This window comes from Diadema setosum, chromosome 15, assembly GCF_964275005.1.
Source record: "Diadema setosum chromosome 15, eeDiaSeto1, whole genome shotgun sequence".
NCBI classification, from domain to species: domain Eukaryota; kingdom Metazoa; phylum Echinodermata; class Echinoidea; order Diadematoida; family Diadematidae; genus Diadema; species Diadema setosum.
In genome coordinates this window covers 4,718,043-4,740,845 of record NC_092699.1, presented here as the reverse complement: position 1 = coordinate 4,740,845, position 22,803 = coordinate 4,718,043, and the positions used below count along the sequence as shown (strand labels likewise).

General features: G+C 37.7%; 1 protein-coding gene across 1 annotated transcript; it reads left to right on the top strand.

Moving 5' to 3' along the window:
- Positions 1 to 1,572: 1,572 nt before the first annotated feature.
- LOC140239190 (uncharacterized) lies at positions 1,573 to 18,717 on the top strand. Its single transcript, XM_072319071.1, has 7 exons — positions 1,573 to 1,662; positions 3,924 to 4,091; positions 12,349 to 12,456; positions 13,771 to 13,818; positions 15,986 to 16,362; positions 17,622 to 17,719; positions 18,704 to 18,717. The coding sequence occupies exons 1-7, from the start codon at positions 1,573 to 1,575 to the stop codon at positions 18,715 to 18,717; spliced, it is 903 nt and encodes a 300-aa protein (XP_072175172.1).
- Positions 18,718 to 22,803: the final 4,086 nt, after the last annotated feature.

The window sequence follows — 22,803 nt, the reverse complement described above, 5'->3', positions numbered from 1 at the left end:
TGTACGTAACGTTTAGCTTCCCGAATTCCATCCACACGTACACGGTATGCCAGGCAGGCCTAGCGCATGACGCTACTCCGCGCCGCGCCGTCTAGTCTACTCTCTCACGCATCGTGTGTGTGTGTGTGTGTGTGTGTGTGTGTGTGCGTGCGTGGTGGTTGGGGGGGGGGGGGGTGAGTGGGAGAAGATTATATCGATCCAGACTGCAGTTATAGATAGTAATCGTTTGCTCCTCCCAGTTACCGACGTGGTCCCACATCCTTATATTGGTGTAATTGTTTGTTTTTCAACCGTAAGAGGGCGACACACATGGACAAAAATATATTCAGTTGACCAGTTGGTCAATATAACGAGCTGGGAAAATATAACAATTGCGATCCTCGCAAACAGCATCACGTGATGAGCTCTCGACCAATCACGTACCAGAAACTGTCTAAGCCATCTAATATATATATATATATATATATTGGGACTAACCTGTTTTTTCAATTTCACTTGTTTTGTTTTGGCTAACTCCTGTCGGGGTGTCGCCGTTTATTTTGGCCAATGTTTCGGTATTTCATATATATATATCTATATATATATATATATATATATATATAATGGTCATATCAATAATGTATTCCTTATATTATTTTGCTGCAAAGCTTCAATCAATAAAACACTTGGAGGGACCTGACATCTCCCATGCTGCATCAGAGGCTTACGCCAAGAGTATCTGCACCATGCCAAACCTTCAGACGTTACAGCTTGACAATGTCAGGATAGCAGACGATTTCTTTCTTGGCCTCTGTACATCGGCAGCAGGAGCAAAGGTTTGTTCTTTCTTTGCCTGATTTCCAATGACTGGGAAGTATTTCTGCAATATAAAACACACACACACAAAAACAAAAGAACAAGCACAGGCATGACTGAGATGCAAAACGATGTTTTCGCCCTGTTGGATTATAAAGAGTAGTTTGTTTCTCTAAATGCATTACCATATTACATAGTCTTAGGAAAGTACTAGATAAGTAGATACTAGATTAGTAATGACACTAAAGGTGACTCCTTGTATAGTGCGTAATATTGATGTTTGTAAGCGCAATAATCTGGGGGAAAATGAGGTAAGGTAGAACCTTATGTGCATATGATTTAACAACAGCAGCAACAACAACAATAAAATAATAATTGAGTAAACAGATAAGTTTCCAACAATGATTTGAACTTGTGAACACTTTCATTACGAATATAGACGGTGCTGGGACCACGTGATAACTGGAGAGTGGAGGAAGAACGGAGAGAACGGGTTGAAGTGGATGAGCAGAAAGAAAATCAAATCTTTAAGAAAAGATGGACAAGATTATTACATATTTTGTAAACAATAAGGAGGATCTTAAAGCTAATACGTTTATGTGTGGGGAGTCAGTGAGGGAATTGGAGAAGTGGATTTATGTGGTCATATATTTTTGTATTGGTCATATCATTAATACATTCCTTCAATTTGCTGCAAAGCTTCAATCAATAGAACACAGGAAAGGACCTGACATCTCCCCTGCTGCATCAGAGGCTTACGCCAAGAGTATCTGCACCATGCCAAACCTTCAGAGGTTAAAGTTTTACGATGTCAAGATAGCAGACGATTTCTTGTTTGCCCTCTGTACATCGGCAGCAGGAGCGAAGGTATGTATCTTCTTTGCTGCTTCATTTGGTTTTCAGTGCATGGGAAACCTTCCTGCAATTAAAAAAACAGCAACACAAAACAAACAAACAAGCAAACAAACAGACAAACAAACAAACAAACAAACACGTGATTGAGATACTAAACGATGTTTTCGGCGTGTTGAACTAAAAAGAATAGTCTGTTTCTTTCCATGTTACATAGTCTTAGCAAAGATTACCATGTTTATCGTTTTCACCTTTCTACGTATATGACAGGTTGATATGGGACACAATCACGTAATGCGAATGAGATGATGAAGGGATATAAAAAAACCCCGCTTTGTCCGTCTTTCATCATTATTCAAAGATGAATATTTATAACCTTTTTTGTGTTAATTATTATGTCTATTATATTGATTTTTTATCTGAATTGTACAGCGCATATAGAAGTATGTGTTTTTGATCCGCTTTATGAATGTACCATGTATTATAAATGGCAATAAAGTTGATTCCCTACATGGTACGTAATACTGATGTTTCTAAGCGTATTGATCTGGGAAAAAAAAAATGAGCTAAAGTACAGCATTATGTGCGTATGATATAACAACAGCAGCAACAAGAACAACAAAATAACGATTGAGTTAACAGATAAGTTTTCAACAATGATTTGAACTTGTCAACACTGTCATTACGAATATAATTATGTAGATAGGGAGTTTATCTATTTATTTATTTATTTATTCTGTCTTCTTTATACAGGGTAGTCTCTTCAGTACATAAAACTGCTTTACAAGAGAGCCCTGTATTACATAAAAATATTGAAATACAATTTACAATTCGAAACAAATTTGAAACAGTATAATGTTACAATTTATAGCAATATATTACATAAAGCACAATACAAAATACGACAAGTTAAAACGGCAATCAAAGTATAAAACTGAGTATGATATAAGTTGAATAAAATGTATAACAATGTAAAATTAAAATACGTCTGACATCTTACATTCAGGATAACAATATACATTTATTATAACCAGTAAAACATCACCCATGATTAAAAAAAAAAAACAAACAAACAAATACAATGTATCCATTATACCCTATCCCCACCCCGCACCCCACCCCCCTTTCCGGATAATGCAGTGTAGTAGCTGCGGCAAGATGTTTTTGGGGAGAAAAAAAAAGGGGAAAAAAGGTGAATACGGTCGGCAAGAATTTGTTCAGCTAAAATGAAAACAAAAATCAAACTCTCATATTTACATAATTTCGTTAAATATTCAAACTACACATAGATTCGTACATAAATAAATAATCACTGTTTGGTTTAGGTAAAACCTCAGATGGGTAAAATATATAAAAATTAAAAATCAAAAATCAAAACTTAAACGTTTATACTGTTTCTTAAAATTTTCAAACGACACAGAAGTTTGGACTTGAATAGGTAACATATTAAAATACAATGTGCCTTGATACGAAAATGTTGACCTCATATATTCTGTACGTGGTTTCGGAACAAAAAGAGGATTGTTTGCAGCATATCTTGTATAATAATATATCGGTCTGTTGGAAATTATTTTCTTTAAATACATGGGTGTACGATTATTGATAATTTTAAACATCATTATACAATGGTGCGGGGACCACGTGATAACTGGAGAGTGGAGGAAGAACGGAGAGAACGGGTTGAAGTGGATGAGCAGATGGGAAATCCAATCTTTAAAGGGACTGTACAGTACTGGTTGAGGTAGGGATTCATGTTTTGAACATTCCTAAGTGAGATAATGAAAAGCCTTTTATGAAATATGAAAGAGCATGTAATTTTAAGAAGGATTCAACGTTTATTTGATGAAAATTGGTTTTCAAATGGCTGAGATATCCAAAAAAGTGCTAATAATAAAAGGCGACATGCCCCAACTTTATTAGTATCTCTTTGTTTCACCTTGTTTTTGGATATCTCAGCCATTTCAAAACCGATTTTCATCGAATAAACTTTTGATACCCCTTAGAACTGCATTCCCCCCTACATCTCATAGAGTGGTTTCTGAATATCTCGCAAAATGTTAAAAGCTAAATCTACACCTCGACCAGAACTGTACACACCCTTTAAGAAAAGATGGGCAAGATTATTACATATCTTGTAAACAATAAGGAGGATTTTAAAGCTGATACGTTTATGTATGGGGAGCCATTAGGGGGATTGGTGAACTAGATTAATGTGGTCATATCTTTTTGTAAGGGTCATATCATTAATGTATTCCTTATATTATTTTGATGTTAAGCTCCAATCAATAGAACACTGGGGAGGACCTGACATCTCCCCTGCTGCATCAGAGGCTTACGCCAAGAGTATCTGCACCATGCCAAACCTTCAGAGGTTACAGCTTTACAATGTCGAGATAGCAGACGATTTCTTTCTTGCCCTCTGTAGATCGGCAGCAGGAGCGAAGGTATATGCATCTTCTTGGCTTCATTTGGTTTCCAATGCACAGGAAACCTTCCTGCAATTAAAAAAACCCCACAAACAAACAACTAAATAAACACGTGATTGAGATACTAAACGATATTTCGCCGTGTTGGACTAAAAAAGAATAGTCTGTTTCTTTTCATGTTACATAGTCTTAGCATAGTGTTTAATGTTTATCGTTTTCACCTTTGACAGGTTGATATGGGACACGATCACTTAATGCGAATGAGATGATGAAGAAATGACAAGAAAATCCGCTTTTTCCATCTTCCATCATTAAGAAGAATATCCATAACCCCTTTTTGTGAATTACTGAATGTATTAGATTGATCGTTATACTTGTTATTAATTTATTTGTTTGTATTTTGTATCTAAATTGTACAGCACATAATTATAGAAGCATGTGTTTTTTTGTTGTTGTTTTTTTGATGCGCGTTATGAATGTAGCATTTATTATTGATGACACTAAGGTTGATTCCTTATATAGCGCGTAATGCTGACGTTTATAAGCGCATTAATCCGGGAAAAAAAATGAGGTAAGAAACAGCATCATGTGCATATGATATAACAATAGCAACAACAAAAGCAACAAAATTAGGATTGAGTAAACAGATAAGTTTTTGATAATGATTTGAACTTGTCAATACTTAATTACGAATGTAGATAGGGATTTTTTATTTTTTTCAGAGAGATGGGGAAATAACAGAAAAAGCCGTATTACCGGTAGCCGCTGAGGGTATAGTGCGGGGACCACGTGATAACTGGAGACTGGAGGAAGAACGGAGAGAACGGGTTGAAGTGGATGAGCAGAAGGAAATCAAATCTTTAAGAAAAGATGGACAAGAATATTACATATCTTGTAAACAATAAGGAGTATTTAAAGCTGATACGTTTATGTATGGGGAGCCATTGGGGGGATTGGAGAACTGGAGTAATGTGGTCATATCTTTTTGTAATGGTCACATCGATAATGTATTCCTTATATTATTTTGCTGCAAAGCTTCAATCAATAGAACACTGCATACCATATGACATCTCCCCTGCTGCATCAGAGTCTTACGCCAGGAGTATCTGCACCATGCCAAACCTTCAGAGGTTAAAGCTTGACGATGTCAAGATAACAGACGATTTCTCTCTTGCCCTCTGTACATCGGCAGCAGGATCGAAGGTATATGTTATGTATCTTCTTTGCTTCATTTGGTTTTCAATGCATGGGAAACCTTCCTGCAATTAAAAAAACACAAAAAACAAACAACTAAATAAACACGTGATTGAGATACTAAACGATATTTCGCCGTGTCGGACTAAAAAGAATAGTCTGTTTCTTTCCATGTTACATAGTCTTAGCAAAGTATTTCATGCTTTAATAGGCATATAGTTTTCACCTTTATACGTTTATGACAGGTTTATATAGGACACGATCACGTAATGCGAATGAGATGGTAAAGGGATGGAAAAAAAAACCTGTTTTTTCCGTCTTCCATTATCAAGATGAATATTCATAACCTCTTTTTGTTAATTATTGTATATATTAGATAAATTGTTATACTTGTAATTCATTTGTTTGTTTGTATTTGTATCTGAATTGTACAGCGCATATACAAGCATGTGTTTTGATGCGCTTTACGTTTATAGCATGTATTATTAATGACAATAAAGTCGATTCCTTATATAGCGCGTAATACATGTACTGATGTTTCTTAAGTGCATTAATCCGGAAAAATGAGGTAAGATACAAGTAGGCGCTGTTCAGCAGCTGCAGACGTGTTTTCAACATGCTCCACTTTCTTTGCACTTTTTTGCATGAAAATTCCATGTGTGGATTCGTTTTTCAACTTGAATTGTGTATCAATGATGTATTTGGTGTTCATGGACCAATGTGAGTGATTTTGTGAATCATCTCGTGTCTTCGTTTACCGGAATTCTGTGTGAGTATTACCATGATTTGTCATCATACTCTGCATACATGTCCGTGCACCGCACTCGGGCTTTGCTACAGCTCGCTGTCCAAGCTCAGACTGTTTGTCCTACTGACCCTTGCTGCCTTTGTAATGTCGACAATTGGCATGACCATGATCAGAGCCTCGGACAAATCTTCGTTCCCGCATTCCAACTCTACAATACCCGTGACTCTGGGAAGGGCTCCGTTCAATGAGTTCGGAACTTTTGGAGTTACGTAACAAGGTCTCTGCCAGCAACGCCCGGATACCCCAAGATGTATTCAACAGCATACGCAGTCTTGGTATATCTCGTCAAAGAGGGTGTCGAGCAGGTAGAAAAACGCGGCGCCGGATTTCAGTTGTCCAGCATGAACGCCCGCAAGGACCATCACAAACTAAAAGAACAAGGACTTTACGCTACATTGACGTCGAGTCCTCATACAGACCGAATGTCACACGGAGTGCCTGGCCTTCGCTTTTGCTCCTGAATGCTAGATCACTGTGTAATAAATTTGATGACTTTGAAGCAACGATATCAACTCTGCACGACGACGTCCAAGTAATCGCAGTAACAGAGACATGGTTTTCTCCTGACAAACCATCGGCGTGCTTCAACCTGTCTGCATTCACACTTCATCGTAAGGACCGTCACGGACAGACTGGCGGCGGTGTAGCAATCTATGTAAGTGATACACTCAATTCAAACCTTGTGTTCACTGAACTTGTTCCCCAGCATCTTGAGATATTATGGATCAGAGTTACATCGTCGGGCATTGTTCATCTGCCTAAGCCAATGTATGTGTGTGTTGTCTACGCACCACCTCGGTCTCCTCACCATCAGGCAATCACTGAGCACATCATCCAAACTGTCGACATTATCAATTCTATAGACGATGCAGCAATTTTTGTCCTCGGTGACTTCAATGACCTGAAAACTGATGTTATCGAACTAAATACTCGGCTCTGTCAAACAGTGCATGTTCCTACTCGCGACAACGCAGTTTTAGACAAAGTGTTGACCAATGTCGCAGAACGATACGTGGAACCCAGTACTCATTCTCCGATTGCAACGAGTGACCATCGTGTTGTGAAAGTTCGAGCAATCAACATGATCAAACCGGAAAGGGCGAAGACACGCTCGTTGAGACCATTTCGCGATTCTTCCGTGAGGGAATTTGGTCGTTGGATCACTCAGTTTCAGTGGCATGAACTACAACATATTCCTGACCCTGACGACATGGTAGAGTATCTGCATGGTACACTACTACAAGAATATAAGCGATGCTTTGTGGAAATCAATGTCAAGGTGAAATCTGCTGATAAACCTTGGTTCAATGACTCGATCCGTCGGATGATAGCAGATCGAAACTCCGCACATGACTGTGGCAACACTACTCTGTTTCACCAGTTGCGAAACAAAATCCAGCGCACCATCCGACAAACCAAGAAAAAGCACTATCAAAGTAAAGTCGAACATTTAAAGACAACTGAACCGGGTAAATGGCATCGACAGATTAAGGATCTAATAGGAGATAAGCCCCAATCACTCCGACTGGCAAATGACATGACACCTCGTGAAATGGCGGACGATTTGAACACCTACTTCACAGACGTCTGCACGCAGTTGCCCCCGTTAGACCCTCAGCTCACACGTCGTACCTCCCAGCACCAACTCCTACTCCTAAGATCAAGCAGTATGACGTGTACAAACGCCTGAAACATCTTCATGCATCGAAGGCATCACATCCCAGAGATGTACCTACGCGTCTCCTGAAAGAGTTTGCCCTGGAGATATCTGGTCCACTTACGACAATATTCAATGTGTGCTTGGATAAGGGACACTTTCCTAGGAGATGGAAGAATGCCTCTGTATGTGCTGTGCCGAAAACTCCCAAAGCAACTACATATGATCAACTCCGTCCGATATCTGTCACGTCCGTTCTGGCAAGGGTGTTTGAAAGCTTCATTGCGGAGTGGTTGACAGCTGACCTCAAACCAAACATCGATCCCTCACAATACGGGAATATGAGAGGAAGCTCCATCAACCACTACCTCGTTCATATGCTTGACACAATTCATCGAAATCTCGACAAACAGGGTTATTATGCCAACATTTGTACCGTGGATTTCAAGAAGGCCTTTGACCTCGTCAACCATACGAAGGTCATCGAAAAACTCATCCATTTAGGCGCCAATGTCTCCATCATACCCACTGTATGCAGTTTCTTGACCGGTAGAACTCAAACCGTACGCTACCTAGGGCAGAGTTCCGGACCCCTCGACATAACATGTGGAGTACCACAGGGAACAAAGCTCGGCCCGATCCTATTCCTTGTTCTTGTAAATGATGCTGCCCTTACTACTGACCTGCGTTGGAAGTATGTAGACGATCTCAGTTTGGTCGAAGTACTCCACAAGTCACAACAGAGCTCCTTGCAGACACATGTGGATTCGCTCAGCGAGTGGTGTCAAGCCAATGACGTCACACCCAAACCGGAGAAATGTAAAGTTCTACAGGTCTCCTTCCTTAGGAGTGCCCCGCACCCGCTTAACATAACCATCGGAAATGTCTCCTTGGAGAAAGTGTCATCACTGACCCTGCTGGGTATCACCATCCGTTCCGATCTCAAGTGGGATGACCAGGTCAGCCAAATGGTCTCGCGTGCTTCTAGACGCCTGTACATACTCTACACCTTGCGAAGGAATGGTGTCTGTGTCTCCGACCTCGTCCTCATCTACAAAATGTACATAAGGCCATTGCTAGAATTCGGGGTGCCTGTGTGGGGATCTAGCATAACTGCAGCCAAGAGCGAAGCTATCGAAAGGGTACAAAAACGCTCCCTCCGGTGTATTACGTACCCAAACCCCACTTCCTACAGCCAACAGTTGAATCACTTTGACATTCCTACCTTGAAGGACAGGAGGCAGGAATTAATATTTCGCTTCGGCGCTGCCCTTCTTAAGTCTGAGCGGCACCGCAACATGCTCCCACCCACTCGTTGATCTGTCTCTCGCTACAACTTGCCTCTGAGAAACGCTGAACACTTGAACTTACCTTTCTGTAGAACTCAGAGGTATAAACAGTCATCTATACCTCATCTTGCTGCATTACTTAACTCTAATCTGTAATGTTACGTGAATTTGAATGAGTCTCATACTGTTGGATATCAATACAATTCCATATCTCATACTTCTGGCAATTACAACAGAAGCTAATGATGTTTACTCTGATTTGTTATATTACGTGATCGCTGTCTGCTCGGTTTTGATGTTTATGCTTGATTACTGTATATTCATGATACCCCAAGCAATGTGTATAAAGAGTGTACCGAGTATGTTGGTCATGAAGTGCTAATTATAAGCAATACACGAATCGTGCTTCAGGTATACTGTGCTACAATTTTTTATTCACTACGCTGTTGCTCACTGCTGTTAATACTCGCTTGGCCCTCATTCGTTTTTGATATATGGACTGACCGAGCTGCCCTTTTTCTGTGGGTTTTTTCTTAATTAATAGAATGACCGAGATGTTTTCTTTCCCTCCCCCGGTTTCAGTTCACGTATAATGGTTTTAGATGAATCTGGGCTTTTTGGCTGTAATAATTTTGCTGCTGGACAGTGTGAAGTAGTTTTGTTTGTGAATGACTCGGTTTTTTTTTTTTCATTGCTTCTTCTTTTTTTTCATCAAAAACAAAAACAAAACACATGTATTAGATGATAGATATAACTATATGAAGAAATGATTTAAAAATATTTCTGTAATGTATTAATTTGAATTGTTATGGGAGTTTTGCCTGTGGTGTTTGTCAGATGTCATGGCTCTAATGCATCTTTTTTTTTTTATTTTTGTGTAATTTGAAATGAATAGCGCCCCCATAGGGAAAGTCCGAGGAAGAGATCATCTGGAGTTCGAGTTGTTTTATCTGATATGTATAGCAAACTATGACAGTGATATGTGAAACACATATGTAATATGAAATTGCAGAGGGAAATTATGATTTTAATGTATTTGATATGCATTTTTTGTGTGTTGGGGTTGGTGGCGCCGTCTCTGGATGACCTTGAGAAGGTTAATGTGTAGGGTTTTTTAGATTTTGAGTTGTTTTATGTATAATTTAAAAAGATGGTTGTATAAATAACAATGTTTAAATAGTGAGGTTTTGAAGGACTGAAATAGTTGGATGTTTCTAAAGTCAACGTGGTTAAGGGAAGAAATTTGTATGTGTGATATGATATGGTATGAAGTGTTTGTTGGTTTATTTTACTCTTTGTTGTTTTATGGTATGATTCTGTATGTGTCTGTGATGTCATCTGTCATATTTTATGCCACCTCAATCGGTTATTTTCCCCGTTCATTAACCATGGGAAACACATCTTACGTCCTGAATGGTATTGAAATTTTGATATGTCAACCGGCAATAATTTTTAGGGGTTTTTTTCAATTTTATATCAAAATTTCGTCGCCTTTTTTCCACTATTTGAATATATTTCCCTTTTCTATCCTTTTTTTTTTTGAAAATGATTTACGGATTTTGTATGATAACTAATATGTATTTCCGCTTGATGTTGTGTCGATATCACAATCTTTATTTGTAGTTCTCATGCTTCGGTGCATTGAAACTTTTCACCCATTTCAACATTTTACTTCCTTGCCCGCTCGTCTCCATCTTGCCATATTTATTATTCTCTATACAAGTACAGTACATACTGTATCTCTTTACCTGTTGTGCAATACCCTCACCTATCCCATTTTCTGATGCCCCGGTCTGATGTGTATTATGTCTTCTTCTTTTTTTTACATATTTCACGCATGCTTATCCTATCAATGTCATTTCATTTTTTTTAATGATTCTAATGTAAAGCAACCGTATCAGCCTTCGAGCTGCTGGATTGCTATTTATTTTTTTTTATACTTGCCCAATAAACCATATTGAATTGAATTGAAAAATACAGCGTTGTGTGCATATGATATAACAACAGCAGCATCAACAACAAGAACAGAAAAAGGATTGAGTATATAAGTTTTCAACAATGATATTAACTTGGTCAACACTTTCTTTACGAACATAAATTAGATAGGGAGTTTATTGCAAAGAGATGGGGAAATACCAGAAAAAGCCCTATCATCGTAGACGACGCTGGGACCACGTGATAACTCGAGAGTGGAGGAAGAAGGGAGAGAACGGGTTGAAGTGAATGAGCAGAAGGGAAATCAAATCTTTAAGAAATGATGGGCAAGATTATTACATATCTTGCAAACAATAAGGAGGATTTTAAAGCTAATACGTTTATGTATGAGGAGCCAGTGAGGGAATTGGAGAAGTGGATTTATGTGGTCATATATTTTTGTAAGGGTTATATATAATTAATGTATTCCTTATATTATGTTGCTGCAAAGCTTCAATCAATAACACACGACGGCAGACCTGACATCTCCCCTGCTGCATCAGAGTCTTACGCCAAGAGTATCCTCACCATGCCAGAATGATATACTCTTTCATAATTTATAGGAGGTTTCTTATTATCTCAAGAAATAATCATCGAAAAAACGTTGGAAACCTCTAGACCCATCTCACCCAAAAGTGTATCACCCATCTCATAATCTACGCAATGCATTTAACTCTCAGGGATGAAGGGAAGCTAATGACACTAAAGATGATTGTTTGTTATCACTACTCTCACGAAATTTTCTGCATTCGTCCTGCAGCAGCATGAGATGCAGGATTGTCTCATTTTTTTTTTTTTTTTTTTTTTTACTTCAGCTCATTTCTTTCAAACGTTTTTCTAGTTTTCAGAACAGTTGTATCATAGACAATGACGTAATTGGATGAGGTAGCAGGTCATATTGTGTGTGTTTTTTGTTTTTTTTTTTGCCATAAAAGCCCACTGCCCCCAGAATTAAGTGTTAAAGATGTTCGTATCCTCCTCTTGCAATCTGTAATCAAATATGTGCATTTTTGTCGGAATCAAAAGGATTAATCTTTTCCCATAATATCATTTTTCTTCCTCATATATTTCTGCAAAGCTCCAGTCAATTAGCCACTGTGGCCGACGTAACATTTCCCCTGCTTTTTAGAATAAAGCATAAAATGAGACAAATATTAAAGACTTATTCAGTTGTACTGTTGTTTTTTTCTAGTGCAAAGGAAAATACCTGAATATGAGTAAAATATAATGTATCATCTGTGGAATTATCAAGCACCACAAAGTGTCAAATTACTTTCCTGTTATGTAACCGAGATTTTACTGGCAGTAACTTCTTACACGATCAGCACTACATCGATTTTGATCCTTAATTAGATCCAGCGAATGGAACTGCTCAGAACTTCCATGTCGGCTAGTATTCTTCACTCCGTTTTACATCTACCATGTCTGAGTTCCCTTACTGTTCGATATGTTAGGAACAAGGTAAGTTTGAAGAAATCTTACAAGGAAATCGGGTTTGGTTCAGGCCGTGAGATCCATCTGTAGTGAGATATTCGTCGGACCTTTTGTGACTGTAGCTGGACTGGCAATGTTTCTTTTACATGTACATAATTTATTCTAGCTTTATGAACAACATTCATTTTCCAAGTACTTCTTCTTCTCTCCTTCTTCTTCTTTCCGTCTGGTACAGTCCGCCGCTGGAGTATTATTGTACCTTATGCTTGTCAAGTGCTGAATGCCCAGTATGCAGTTAAAAATCCTCTACAATTTTGCATGTGCAGCTAAAAACAGAACAGAAACTCATCGGAGCTTTATGAGCTGCAACTTCTTCTTAAAGATTTCGGAGGAGGTGCAGCTACATTTGTACTTCACCTCTACTTCACTGTCTTGTACTTCAACTGTGGAGGAAAATGACTATCCTGCTCACTCTTAAAATTATGTTCTTTTGAATTTTGCTTGAACCAATGGGTGAAGATGTTCACAATTTAAAAGACGGATTGAATGCTACTAAATCAGTACCAAGACGCGCGTCTAGTCTTGTCTGAGTAATTATACACAATACCCTGGCACTATTGACAGATGCAAGCATATTTGCTGCCCACCATACTTCACTTTCGACACTGATAGGTGCAAGAGAGTATTATCAAATGTAGTTCACTAAGCTAGATTCTGTGATTTTCCCCAAGAAGGGACATAGCGAAATAGATTCATACTTAGCCATCGCCAAGAAGGCCACTCAAGCTAGTTTGATACAGCAGTGATATTCATGTGTGCTTTGTTGTATAATGTAATAGTCTTTACTACTTAACTACTTCAGCGTATGGTATTTCAGCATCGATATACTTGAAGGTTAGCTGTTTTCTGTAAAAGTGCATGAATTAAAGTTGGGGTCTAAATTAACTTTTATATTATATATGAATGATTGGTTCAGATAATGAGATTCAAGTGCCAATGCTAATCCTTATTGCCTGATTGTATTATTTTTCCTCATTTTTTTTTTTTTGCTACTACAATGGTAATGTAAGGAGATGTTCGTCAACCTTCCACCCCACTCGGTAGCTGTTCATATATCTCGTTCTCTTTCCTCTTATTTGTCTCTTCCTTTCCCTGCTCCATCTTCACCTTTTCCCTAAACGAAGTTGTTGCTCAATTTATCAGGTATTGCAACACTGTTTATAATATTTCTATTGTCTGGTTGTGATAAAATCAACATTTATATACTTTAGCTGACGGTATTTTAATTTGATTGCTGTTAATGTGAGAACAATGATTTTGCTACTTTAATTTGAACTTCAGATTTCCATGTCACGTCTTGGAAGCAACAAGGAAAAAGCTGAAAATGAGGTTTGTTCTAGAATTTTCTCTCTTTCTCTTCTTCCTTAAAAACGACAACTAGAATCTTGCATGCACTTTTCCAAAACTGACTTTATCTACGTATATCAATGCTGCTCCCATGCGCCTTAACAAAGATCAGGAAAATAGATGTGTTTACCTTTGACTTTTAACAAATATAAATTCTGTGATGAAGGCAATATACTGTCATTAGTGAGGAAGAAAGGAATCATTTCGCTTTTGTGATCACCATCCATATAACGCTGGTGTGCAAAGGGTGAGATGAATATAGAGCAGGAACAGACCGTCATTACAAGGAATTTAATGACAATTACTACCCATTAGATACATACGTAAATATGTGTTTGAAAGATTGTATGTGCACTTCATACAGAAGTATTTATGACGGGAAATGCAGGATGTCTGGATTGTATGAATGTTCCATTTTTTGCTATTCAAGCACAGCGCTGAAAACAAAAGAGTTTGCAAATACATGTATTATCACATTGTAGAATTATATGTGGATCTGAATGATTTGTTATTCATAGTATTTGAAACATGAGTGCCCATTTCGTGATCATTGCGGATATACTTGCGAAATTCCTCGATAAGGGAATGAGAAGGTAAGGTTGGGAAGGATCAAACGTTGTAGCCCCACTTTCATAACTTATACTTATCCTACTTTTTTTCTTTTATAAAAATGATAAACAGTTCACTGTTAGGTCTTCCTCCAACGTTTTCTGTGAATCTCAATTAATTTGCAGGTAATTATCAAGGATAGGCAAAAACTATGTAGTCATTTATTTATCGTACTACACCTTTAATCCTAGTTACAATGTAATATTTCAATGATATTGGGCTTCATCTGAAAAAATAATGTTGTTATTGAGCACATTATGTCTACAGTATCTTGTGAAAAAAAGTGGAAGGGATATAAATATAGCAAGCCAAATAAAGTTCTCTTTTGAATTGAATTTGATATGTTATTAACATATCTGTGTATTTCTTTGTGCGTGTTTACAAGATGTTGTAACACTAAAGCATGTCTACTGCATTGATAGATGAGCGACCAAACAGAATAAAGCAGGATTGATAGAGTGAGAAAATAATGATCGATGAGACCTCTCATACAATCCACATGCATCACTGTCAGGATGGTGAAGATAACTGGCATTTTGTTTTTCTGTATTTCTGGACCGTGATTTGCTTTTTGTTCCTATGACTATTGAAGTTCAAGTTCAAGTTCAAGTTCAAATTTATTTTCATTTCCATTAAATAAACAGGAGAAATTATATTCAATGCATAAACGAAACAAATTCGTTGAAATTTCGATAAACGTACATCAACAAGATACATGTGATGATGAGTAACGACATAATTGCATTTATAAGGTATATACAAATATGCATATTACACGGATGGGAATGGAAATGGAGGGTCCCACTAAAAAGCCAAGCTTGTACGATATGGGACCATCAGAAATACATAAAAAGCAAATAATGGCTTCATGAAACTACAAACAAATATATGAAACAAAATCAAAGAAACCAATGTCAACTGACATGAAATGAAATAACAGGAAAGAACGAAAAAAAAAAAAGAGAAAAGGGAAACAAAAGAAAATGAAACTGCACCACACGCCATCGTCGACACAAGCAAACAGATTTCCAGGATGTATAGGAGTAATGTAATAAGACGCACCCTTGAATGATATTGTGAATATAAGGATTGGGTCCGTATTCCAGAGAAACTACAAAAGAGCAGACATATTAAAAACAAAGAATAGACCCAACGATGCATTGTTCGAAGCACTGTGGATATTAAAGGTTGTAATTTTTTGTCATTTTTAGTTCGAGGTGTAGACACAAACAGGATAGTACACGTTCATACAATTAATTGTGACATAAGTTTTATGGGAGCATGCAATTTTTTTTTTTTTTTTTTGCGTGCCAATGCAGTGATACGATTCCAATATATAATTAGGCTAGGGTTGTATTCAATGCTCTTATATATTGTTTTCTTCACATTTTCTTGGAAATGACAAAATTTACGACTACAAAAATGGATAGCATTCAAAAGATCGTTCTAGCTGTCATCTCATGAGACCTGTGACTAAAGCAGCCGTGAGTGCATGTAAACGCATCCATTCTTCTCATCTTTTTTCCTTACTTTTCTTCAGAGATACTTTGTGAGGAGTCCTATCGTTCATCTTGGTGGAGATCTCAAATCCCTCTCACTTCTCAAACAGCTAAATGTGGTCTCCCTGTGCCCCAATGTGGAGAAGGTGTCTGTTTACATAGAATATGGAAGCTCTTCCTTATACATAGACAATGCGTGGCCGCTGTATTCTCACAACTTGGAGCTCAACTTGCAGGGTGACATATCAAGGAGCTCCTTGGTTATATCAAAGTTTGTAAGCAACCGTCATTTACGCCAGTCCTTACTCGCACCACCTACAGTAACTAGGCTGTCTGTGACGGACGAGAATGTGGGCAATGAAGAAGCCAGGAAGTTGATCAGATCTCTGAGCTCTCACCCTCATCTCAAGCATGTATCGTAAGTTTTGATAAAACCAAGTATCTCAAGCTTACTTTCATGCACTTCATTCACTTGACTTCAACTGTAATTACTTTCCATCCCACAGAAGGGTGAAATGAAATACAGAGCATGCATAACGCAAATGATATCAATTTGTCAATTTCCAAGAAATATGTACACATGATATAGCTTTGTTAAAGTTGTATTCCTCAAACTATTTCCATTTGCACAAACTTGCTTCCTTGGATATCACTTGCGTATGATAGATATCAATTCCACTTTTAAAATCTGATCTGAAAATTTAACACAAATTTTATATATGTGACCCTGCAGCACAAAACAAACAAAAAGTCGCCAGACATGGATTTTTTAGTTAAGGACAGATTCTAAAAGGGCAGACTCTAAGCTTTAAAATGATGTATAACTTAATCCAAATGGACACTCCTAACCTATCTAAATATTGGAAATAAAGCGCTCACTCTCGAAAAGTGCGAACAGAGAAGAGAGGCTATGAAGTACAGGGTCTATCTGTCTATTCAAGCGTTTAATCTTTACCAAACCAAGGCTCAGGTTTGAGTTTCATCAGTTTGTCTCCCTCTACAAATGAAAATTTGTTAAGATCGCAACTGCTGATCTGTAAATTAACAAATATGTCGGAAAAAAGGAACCAGTGGGACTCAAACCTGTCATCTACTGCTTTCCGGGCAGCGACACTACCACCAGGCTGTCCCTGGTTGCCGGCAGTGAGGGAGGCAGAGGGAGAGGGAGACAAACTGAAGAAACTCAAACCAGAGCCTTCACCCCTCTAAATAATACCTTTCTTTCATTTATCCTATGCCTTGTCCGCCTTGGACTACTTAACATAACAATGTCGGAATTTCGGAGCGTGGGTATGGTTGTTCCATGTTCATTATGTCATTGCCGACAACCAGGGACAGCCTGGTCGTATAGTGTCGCTGCCCAGAAAACACACACTAATAGCTGGAAAGGTGTGAACTTTTGTTCGTCTTTTGGGGAAGAGATTGGTTTTCGCATTAAAAAAAAAGTGTTTTAACAAACAAGAAAGAAAAGAGCATACATGAACGAAGAGGGATTGCCATTGAATATTGATATAGGTTTGTAATGCATTACATTGTTACGAAACAGTTAAACGAGCGCATCAATAATGACTCGCTGGCTATTTGTAGTTACTGTTCGCTTACCATAAATACCCAGCATCACACGGATCAATGTACACATTGCTTTTGTTGTTTGTTTCTTTGTTTGTTTTAATTCAGGCTGATCAGATGTAATACCTCAGAGGATCTTGATCCATTCTGCAGAGAAGTCAACGCAGAAGGGCAGCTTCTCATTTCAGTTGAGCACGGAAGACCAAGTATGCATCCCAGTAAATATAGAATGTGTATATAAAAAAGGTAATCCAACTTTGGACGGCTACCATTTAATACGTGTCAGCTTTGGAGAGCATAATGTTGATTGTAAGGAAAGAGGAATTCTTCCCCTTTCCATTGATACCTACAATGTAACTATGTTTACAAATGTCACGCAAGACAAGCACATAACCTTTAAAGCCAATAATGACAAATTGCTCTTTTTCCAAGTTTGAGCGTCAGATGAAGTCTCACTGAATGGATGAGATCTGTCATTGAAAGTTACCAAGTAAACGGGCCTGCCTGTCCGAATGCAGGTTTATGTTTAGTGTTCCTTCTAACATATTTTTTTTTTATTTTTGTGGTCCACAACCTTTAACATGGCCACCTGTCCAATAACGTCGTTACTCCCACTTAGGCCAACCAACACAGTCCATTTTTCTCTGTTCATATTCAACTGATACCTTGCAGCACAAACCATGTCTAAAATATGAAGAGAGATAATGGATAATGAGTTAGCCTTTGTGAGAGTGACCAAGTTATCTACAACGGTGGCCATGTTGGAGGTTATGGGCCATAAAAGTTTAGGACAACCCCAAACACAAATCAGAATTCATACAGGCCGGCCTGTTAATTTGGTCACTTTTATTGACAGATCTCATCTATTCATCTAGGACACTTCATTATTCCTTCATGTGACACTCAAACTTGGAAAAGTGCAATTTGTCATTGTTGTCTCTAAAGTTCATGTGACAATTACGCAAGGCATTTGTCAACATAACCATGTAAGAGGAAGACTTCTTCTTTCTTCACAACAACCACTGCACTCTCGATTAGTGACAATTATGAAATGGGAGCCCTCCAAAGCTGGGTGACTACTTTTTTCTATACGCTCTGTAGATGTAGTATTATACCAAATGCAATTCTGTGCAATCTGTATTTATCATCATCTTCGAACTATTTTTCCCCATCATATCTGCGTCCTTCAGGCAAACTGATTTAGATATTCACAAAACCACTCCCCTAAATGTAAATGTGTATGCATATAACTGAAGATCTGAATACAAGAACGACCCAAGTAAGTGCAATTTTTGATCAAATTCAGTTTGACATGGGAAATTGAAGCTTATGCATGGATTCATCTTGTGTATGAGTGATAAATCCTAATTACCCCCGGAAATGCCTGAAATGAATGAGTGAAATCTTTTATTAATGTAAGAATGACCCAAGTCCAGGACTTGGGTCATTTTTACATTCATATTATAGCGCCCTCTCTCATCGCTTCTCTCATCTCATATAGCAGCCCATCCTGTAAAATATTATGATTCGAAGAACGACCCAAGTCCATCGCACGAAGTAACCTCTCCATAATTAATTTAAATGTTAATTGTCATAATGATATATGTTCTAATTTGTATATACAATGTTGCCTTCCCATCACAGTTGAATAGAATATTATTGGACAAATAGAAAAGATATGGTTTTTTTTTTAAGTTTACTCGAAATGGCCTTCCATGAACTTGGGTCGTTCTTATATTCAGATACTAAATTACATGTTTGTGTGTGTGCATTTGTGTACTCGGGCATGCAGTAAAAAAAAAAAAAAGAGCAGAAAGTGTTTTAGTCATGACATGTGCCAGCTAAAACTTTGGTCTATTTGAAGATTTGTTTTTTAATGTGTTGTCACAAAAAAAAAATCATAGAGAGCTTTATGCAAATGATTTTTTTTTCAATGTCTTCTGTAACTGCTGAGTAGAAAGTGTCAGCATAAATATTGATAAAGAAGTCAGACTTCAGGATACAATGACCTCAGGTGCTTTGCATCTAATGTTGATATCGCAGACTAACTATCATCACCATGCAATTCAGTACTGCATCAGAAAAATACAGGTGCAAGTGGGATATCAAACAAATTTAGAATATTTATGTGTTTGCTTTGTGCTGCTGTATTCAGTCTAAATTCTAACGTAACCAAGCGAATCCTTGTGTGTGTGTGTGTGTGTGTGTGTGTGTGTGAGTGTGTGTGTGTGCGCGCGCGCCCGCTAGAAATCATTCAGGGCTCACCATCAGGTTTAGGTATGATCTATGAAGCATCCACATAAAGACAATTTGTAAAAAGTCCCTGAATGCCCTCAGTAGATCATAGTTTCCTCAGAGAAGACTTAATTCTTTCCCCCTGCAGACCATATTTTGAATCTCTGTGTATTGTCCGTTTATTCAGCCCTTGGGTTCATCAGTCTCTATTTTTAACCTCAAAGCAAATTCTGCTAATAAGATTGCTAGACAAAAATTTATGGAGATTGTGGGTGAAATTGTATACAATATTGTGCTCCAATCTCAGATATACAGGGGCGGATCCAGGCATTACGTAAAGGGGGTGGAGGTTGGGGACGCAAACAATTTTATCTGATGCTACTTCCGGGTTTCATTTCATTTTTTTTTCTTTTTATTTCTGTTGTTTTAACAACAAACAGAGGTGGAGCGTGCCAGGTGCGCCCCTTCGGATCCGCCACTGGCTTCAAATTGTATGCAGACTTTTAAGTTTGTTTGCTTGTTTGTTTGTTGTTGTTTTTATAGATGTGCATACTGTTATATGTTGGAACACCTCTAATCATTTTCATTTTGCTTTAATACAAACTTTCAGAGCTCCCGTGGTCGTGATGGTGAAAATCAACGACGTAGACAGAATCTTGCCACGGACATTGCTGTACCGGACAGACGTTCTACAGCTGCTCTGAGTGAACATTGGTAATACACCAGCTTGTGACAATCCTGCATCCGATGTTGGCCAGAATCTTTCATTTCTTTATTGCTTTTGAGTATTATTGTATCCTAAGATGTAAATATTCTTTGTAATGTATGTGCTATCATTGTGTGTAATCAGTTGTTTTATGGAAATTTTCATTGCCCAGTGTGATTGTTATCAATTGTGGTTTTATATGTTTACAGTCATTCATTTGTTGACGATGTGTCTCATGTCGGCAAAAAAAGCAAAGAAAAGAAAAATGTGCTCAAAACAACTTATATGTTGGAAGTGATGCAGGTTTGATGTTGAATTATTCAAACCAAGACAAATCAAGACTCTGTGTTCGGCTTTTCTGCAATGGTGTTTGACTTGGTTCCATGATATTGCCACCGCTGTGCTCTCTTTGAACACAGAAGTAGATTAGACCTCTGACCTATGTAAATTGTCAGAACTCTTGTTATTGTTTCATTCTCCTAGGTGAAAGTATGGTCCCTGTTTCATAATGTGTGTTGAGCATGAGAATTAGTATAATGGTTACTTGGAATGTGTCAGGGCCGGCGGAACCGGGGACCGGGTAGATGAAGAAACGCGGAAGTGGGAACAGAAAATTTTTGCTACAGGGTTGTTGTTGTTTTCTTTTTTGTTTTCTTCTTTTTTTTGGGGGGGGGGGGTTGTGTGTGTGTGTGCTTTTTTTTTTCTTCTTAGCTGATGATTTCCATGGGAACTATTATTATGTTTTTGTTGTTTTTTTGTGTTTGTGTTTGTGATGTAATGTATTTTGTAAGGCAGCTCACCACAAGCTCTGCTTTTTTGAGGTTCTGCCTTCCTTGTACAATAATTTCATGCATGTGATTTCCTGCATGAAAAAGATGGAAAATAAACAAACTTGAAACTTGAACTTGAAACACGGAAGTGACATCAGAAATGATAAACTGTTCCCCCCCCCCCACACACACACACAGACACGCAAACACTTACCAAAAAAAAAAAAAGAAGAAAAACGTGGCGCTGGCCGTGTACAATTTGTATGTTAATAGTGTCATATGTTTTCGGGGGAAATGATTTCAGACATTCTTGAGACAACTGAGAATTTGATAATCTCACAATTTCCAGTTACATGCAAATGTACAGGGTTTTTTTTTTTCGTTCTATTCATTATTTTCCTTTCTGTTTAGTCACACATTATGGAGGTTTGTTCAACTTTTGAGTGAGGAAATGAAAAATAAAAGCCCAATTTATCATTGTAAATCCACACATATATATCACTTTTAGCTGCGCTGTGCAATGGTTTCACAGTATCATTAACTCTTTCCTTTATCGTAAGCACTTGATGATTTTAATATTCCAGATCTGTTGGAGACTATAAAAAAAAATTCAAAAATACATTTGTTTAGTGTGATCAACTGCAATCACAGCGTTTACTGTTTGAAAGGAGGTCATCACCTATGATTCTTCTATCTATCTTAATCTACTTGACATAATGCTGCTTGGACGAAACATTCTGAAAGCAGTTTCCCAGTTTAGGTGAGTTGATATTGCTGAATACTGCATGTTTCATTGTCATAAGACTTTAACGTTGATCATGTTAATATCTGAATGCAGAGCTGTAGATGGAAGTTTGAAATGGAACACTTTGTATTATTCTCTTGTACATCATACACGTACTTGCAATGCTCATACTACATGCCAGGTTGTAAACTATATTGTAATCTGATAAGTTTTCACTCTGTGAATATGCTAGTTTTCTTTTTTGATATTTAAAGGTGTTGTCATGTGACATATTGATATTGGCATATAATGCAAACTCCAACCATTCAGACTCCGACCATTCAGTTTACTCTGTAGCTTAGCTTTGTTCTGTGGTGAATGGTAATGTGTATTTTTTGTCTGAAGATTGTGTACTTCTTTAAATAAGAAGTAAACAACTATGACTGGATATAATCAAATCATACACGTACGCGTTCATGCTGGTACTTAAAGTTTACACAAGTATAGGTGTAAATTTCTAAAAGCATCATGGCCGCAATATATAAACAATCATTCATTATACCTATATCTCTACTTCTACAGAAATGTTTATTTCAATGCACTTATTACTGTACTGTGTGTTATTTGGATGAATGGATGGATATTGAAAGTGGTTGCATTTGATTATTGGAGGTACACTGTACGTCATCTCACTGTTTGTGTTAATAATGACTCTCTCACATCTCTGCTGCTCTGTCACTCCAGAGTGTCTAATGCATTATGCATGGAATTGGAGATCATTTCACTATGGTCTATTTTGAGTAATGTGTTTCGTTATTTTATTTTTGTGCAAATAATACTGTAGTTATGCATAAT

Coding starts and splice junctions, on each gene's coding strand:
- LOC140239190 (XM_072319071.1), top strand. CDS start 1,573: ATGCCAAACCTTCAGAGGTTAAAGTTTTACGATGTCAAGATAGCAGAC. Junction 1,663..3,923: donor CATCGGCAGCAGGAGCGAAG/GTATGTATCTTC, acceptor TTTGATGTTAAG/CTCCAATCAATAGAACACTG. Junction 4,092..12,348: donor GATCGGCAGCAGGAGCGAAG/GTATATGCATCT, acceptor ATCCTTAATTAG/ATCCAGCGAATGGAACTGCT.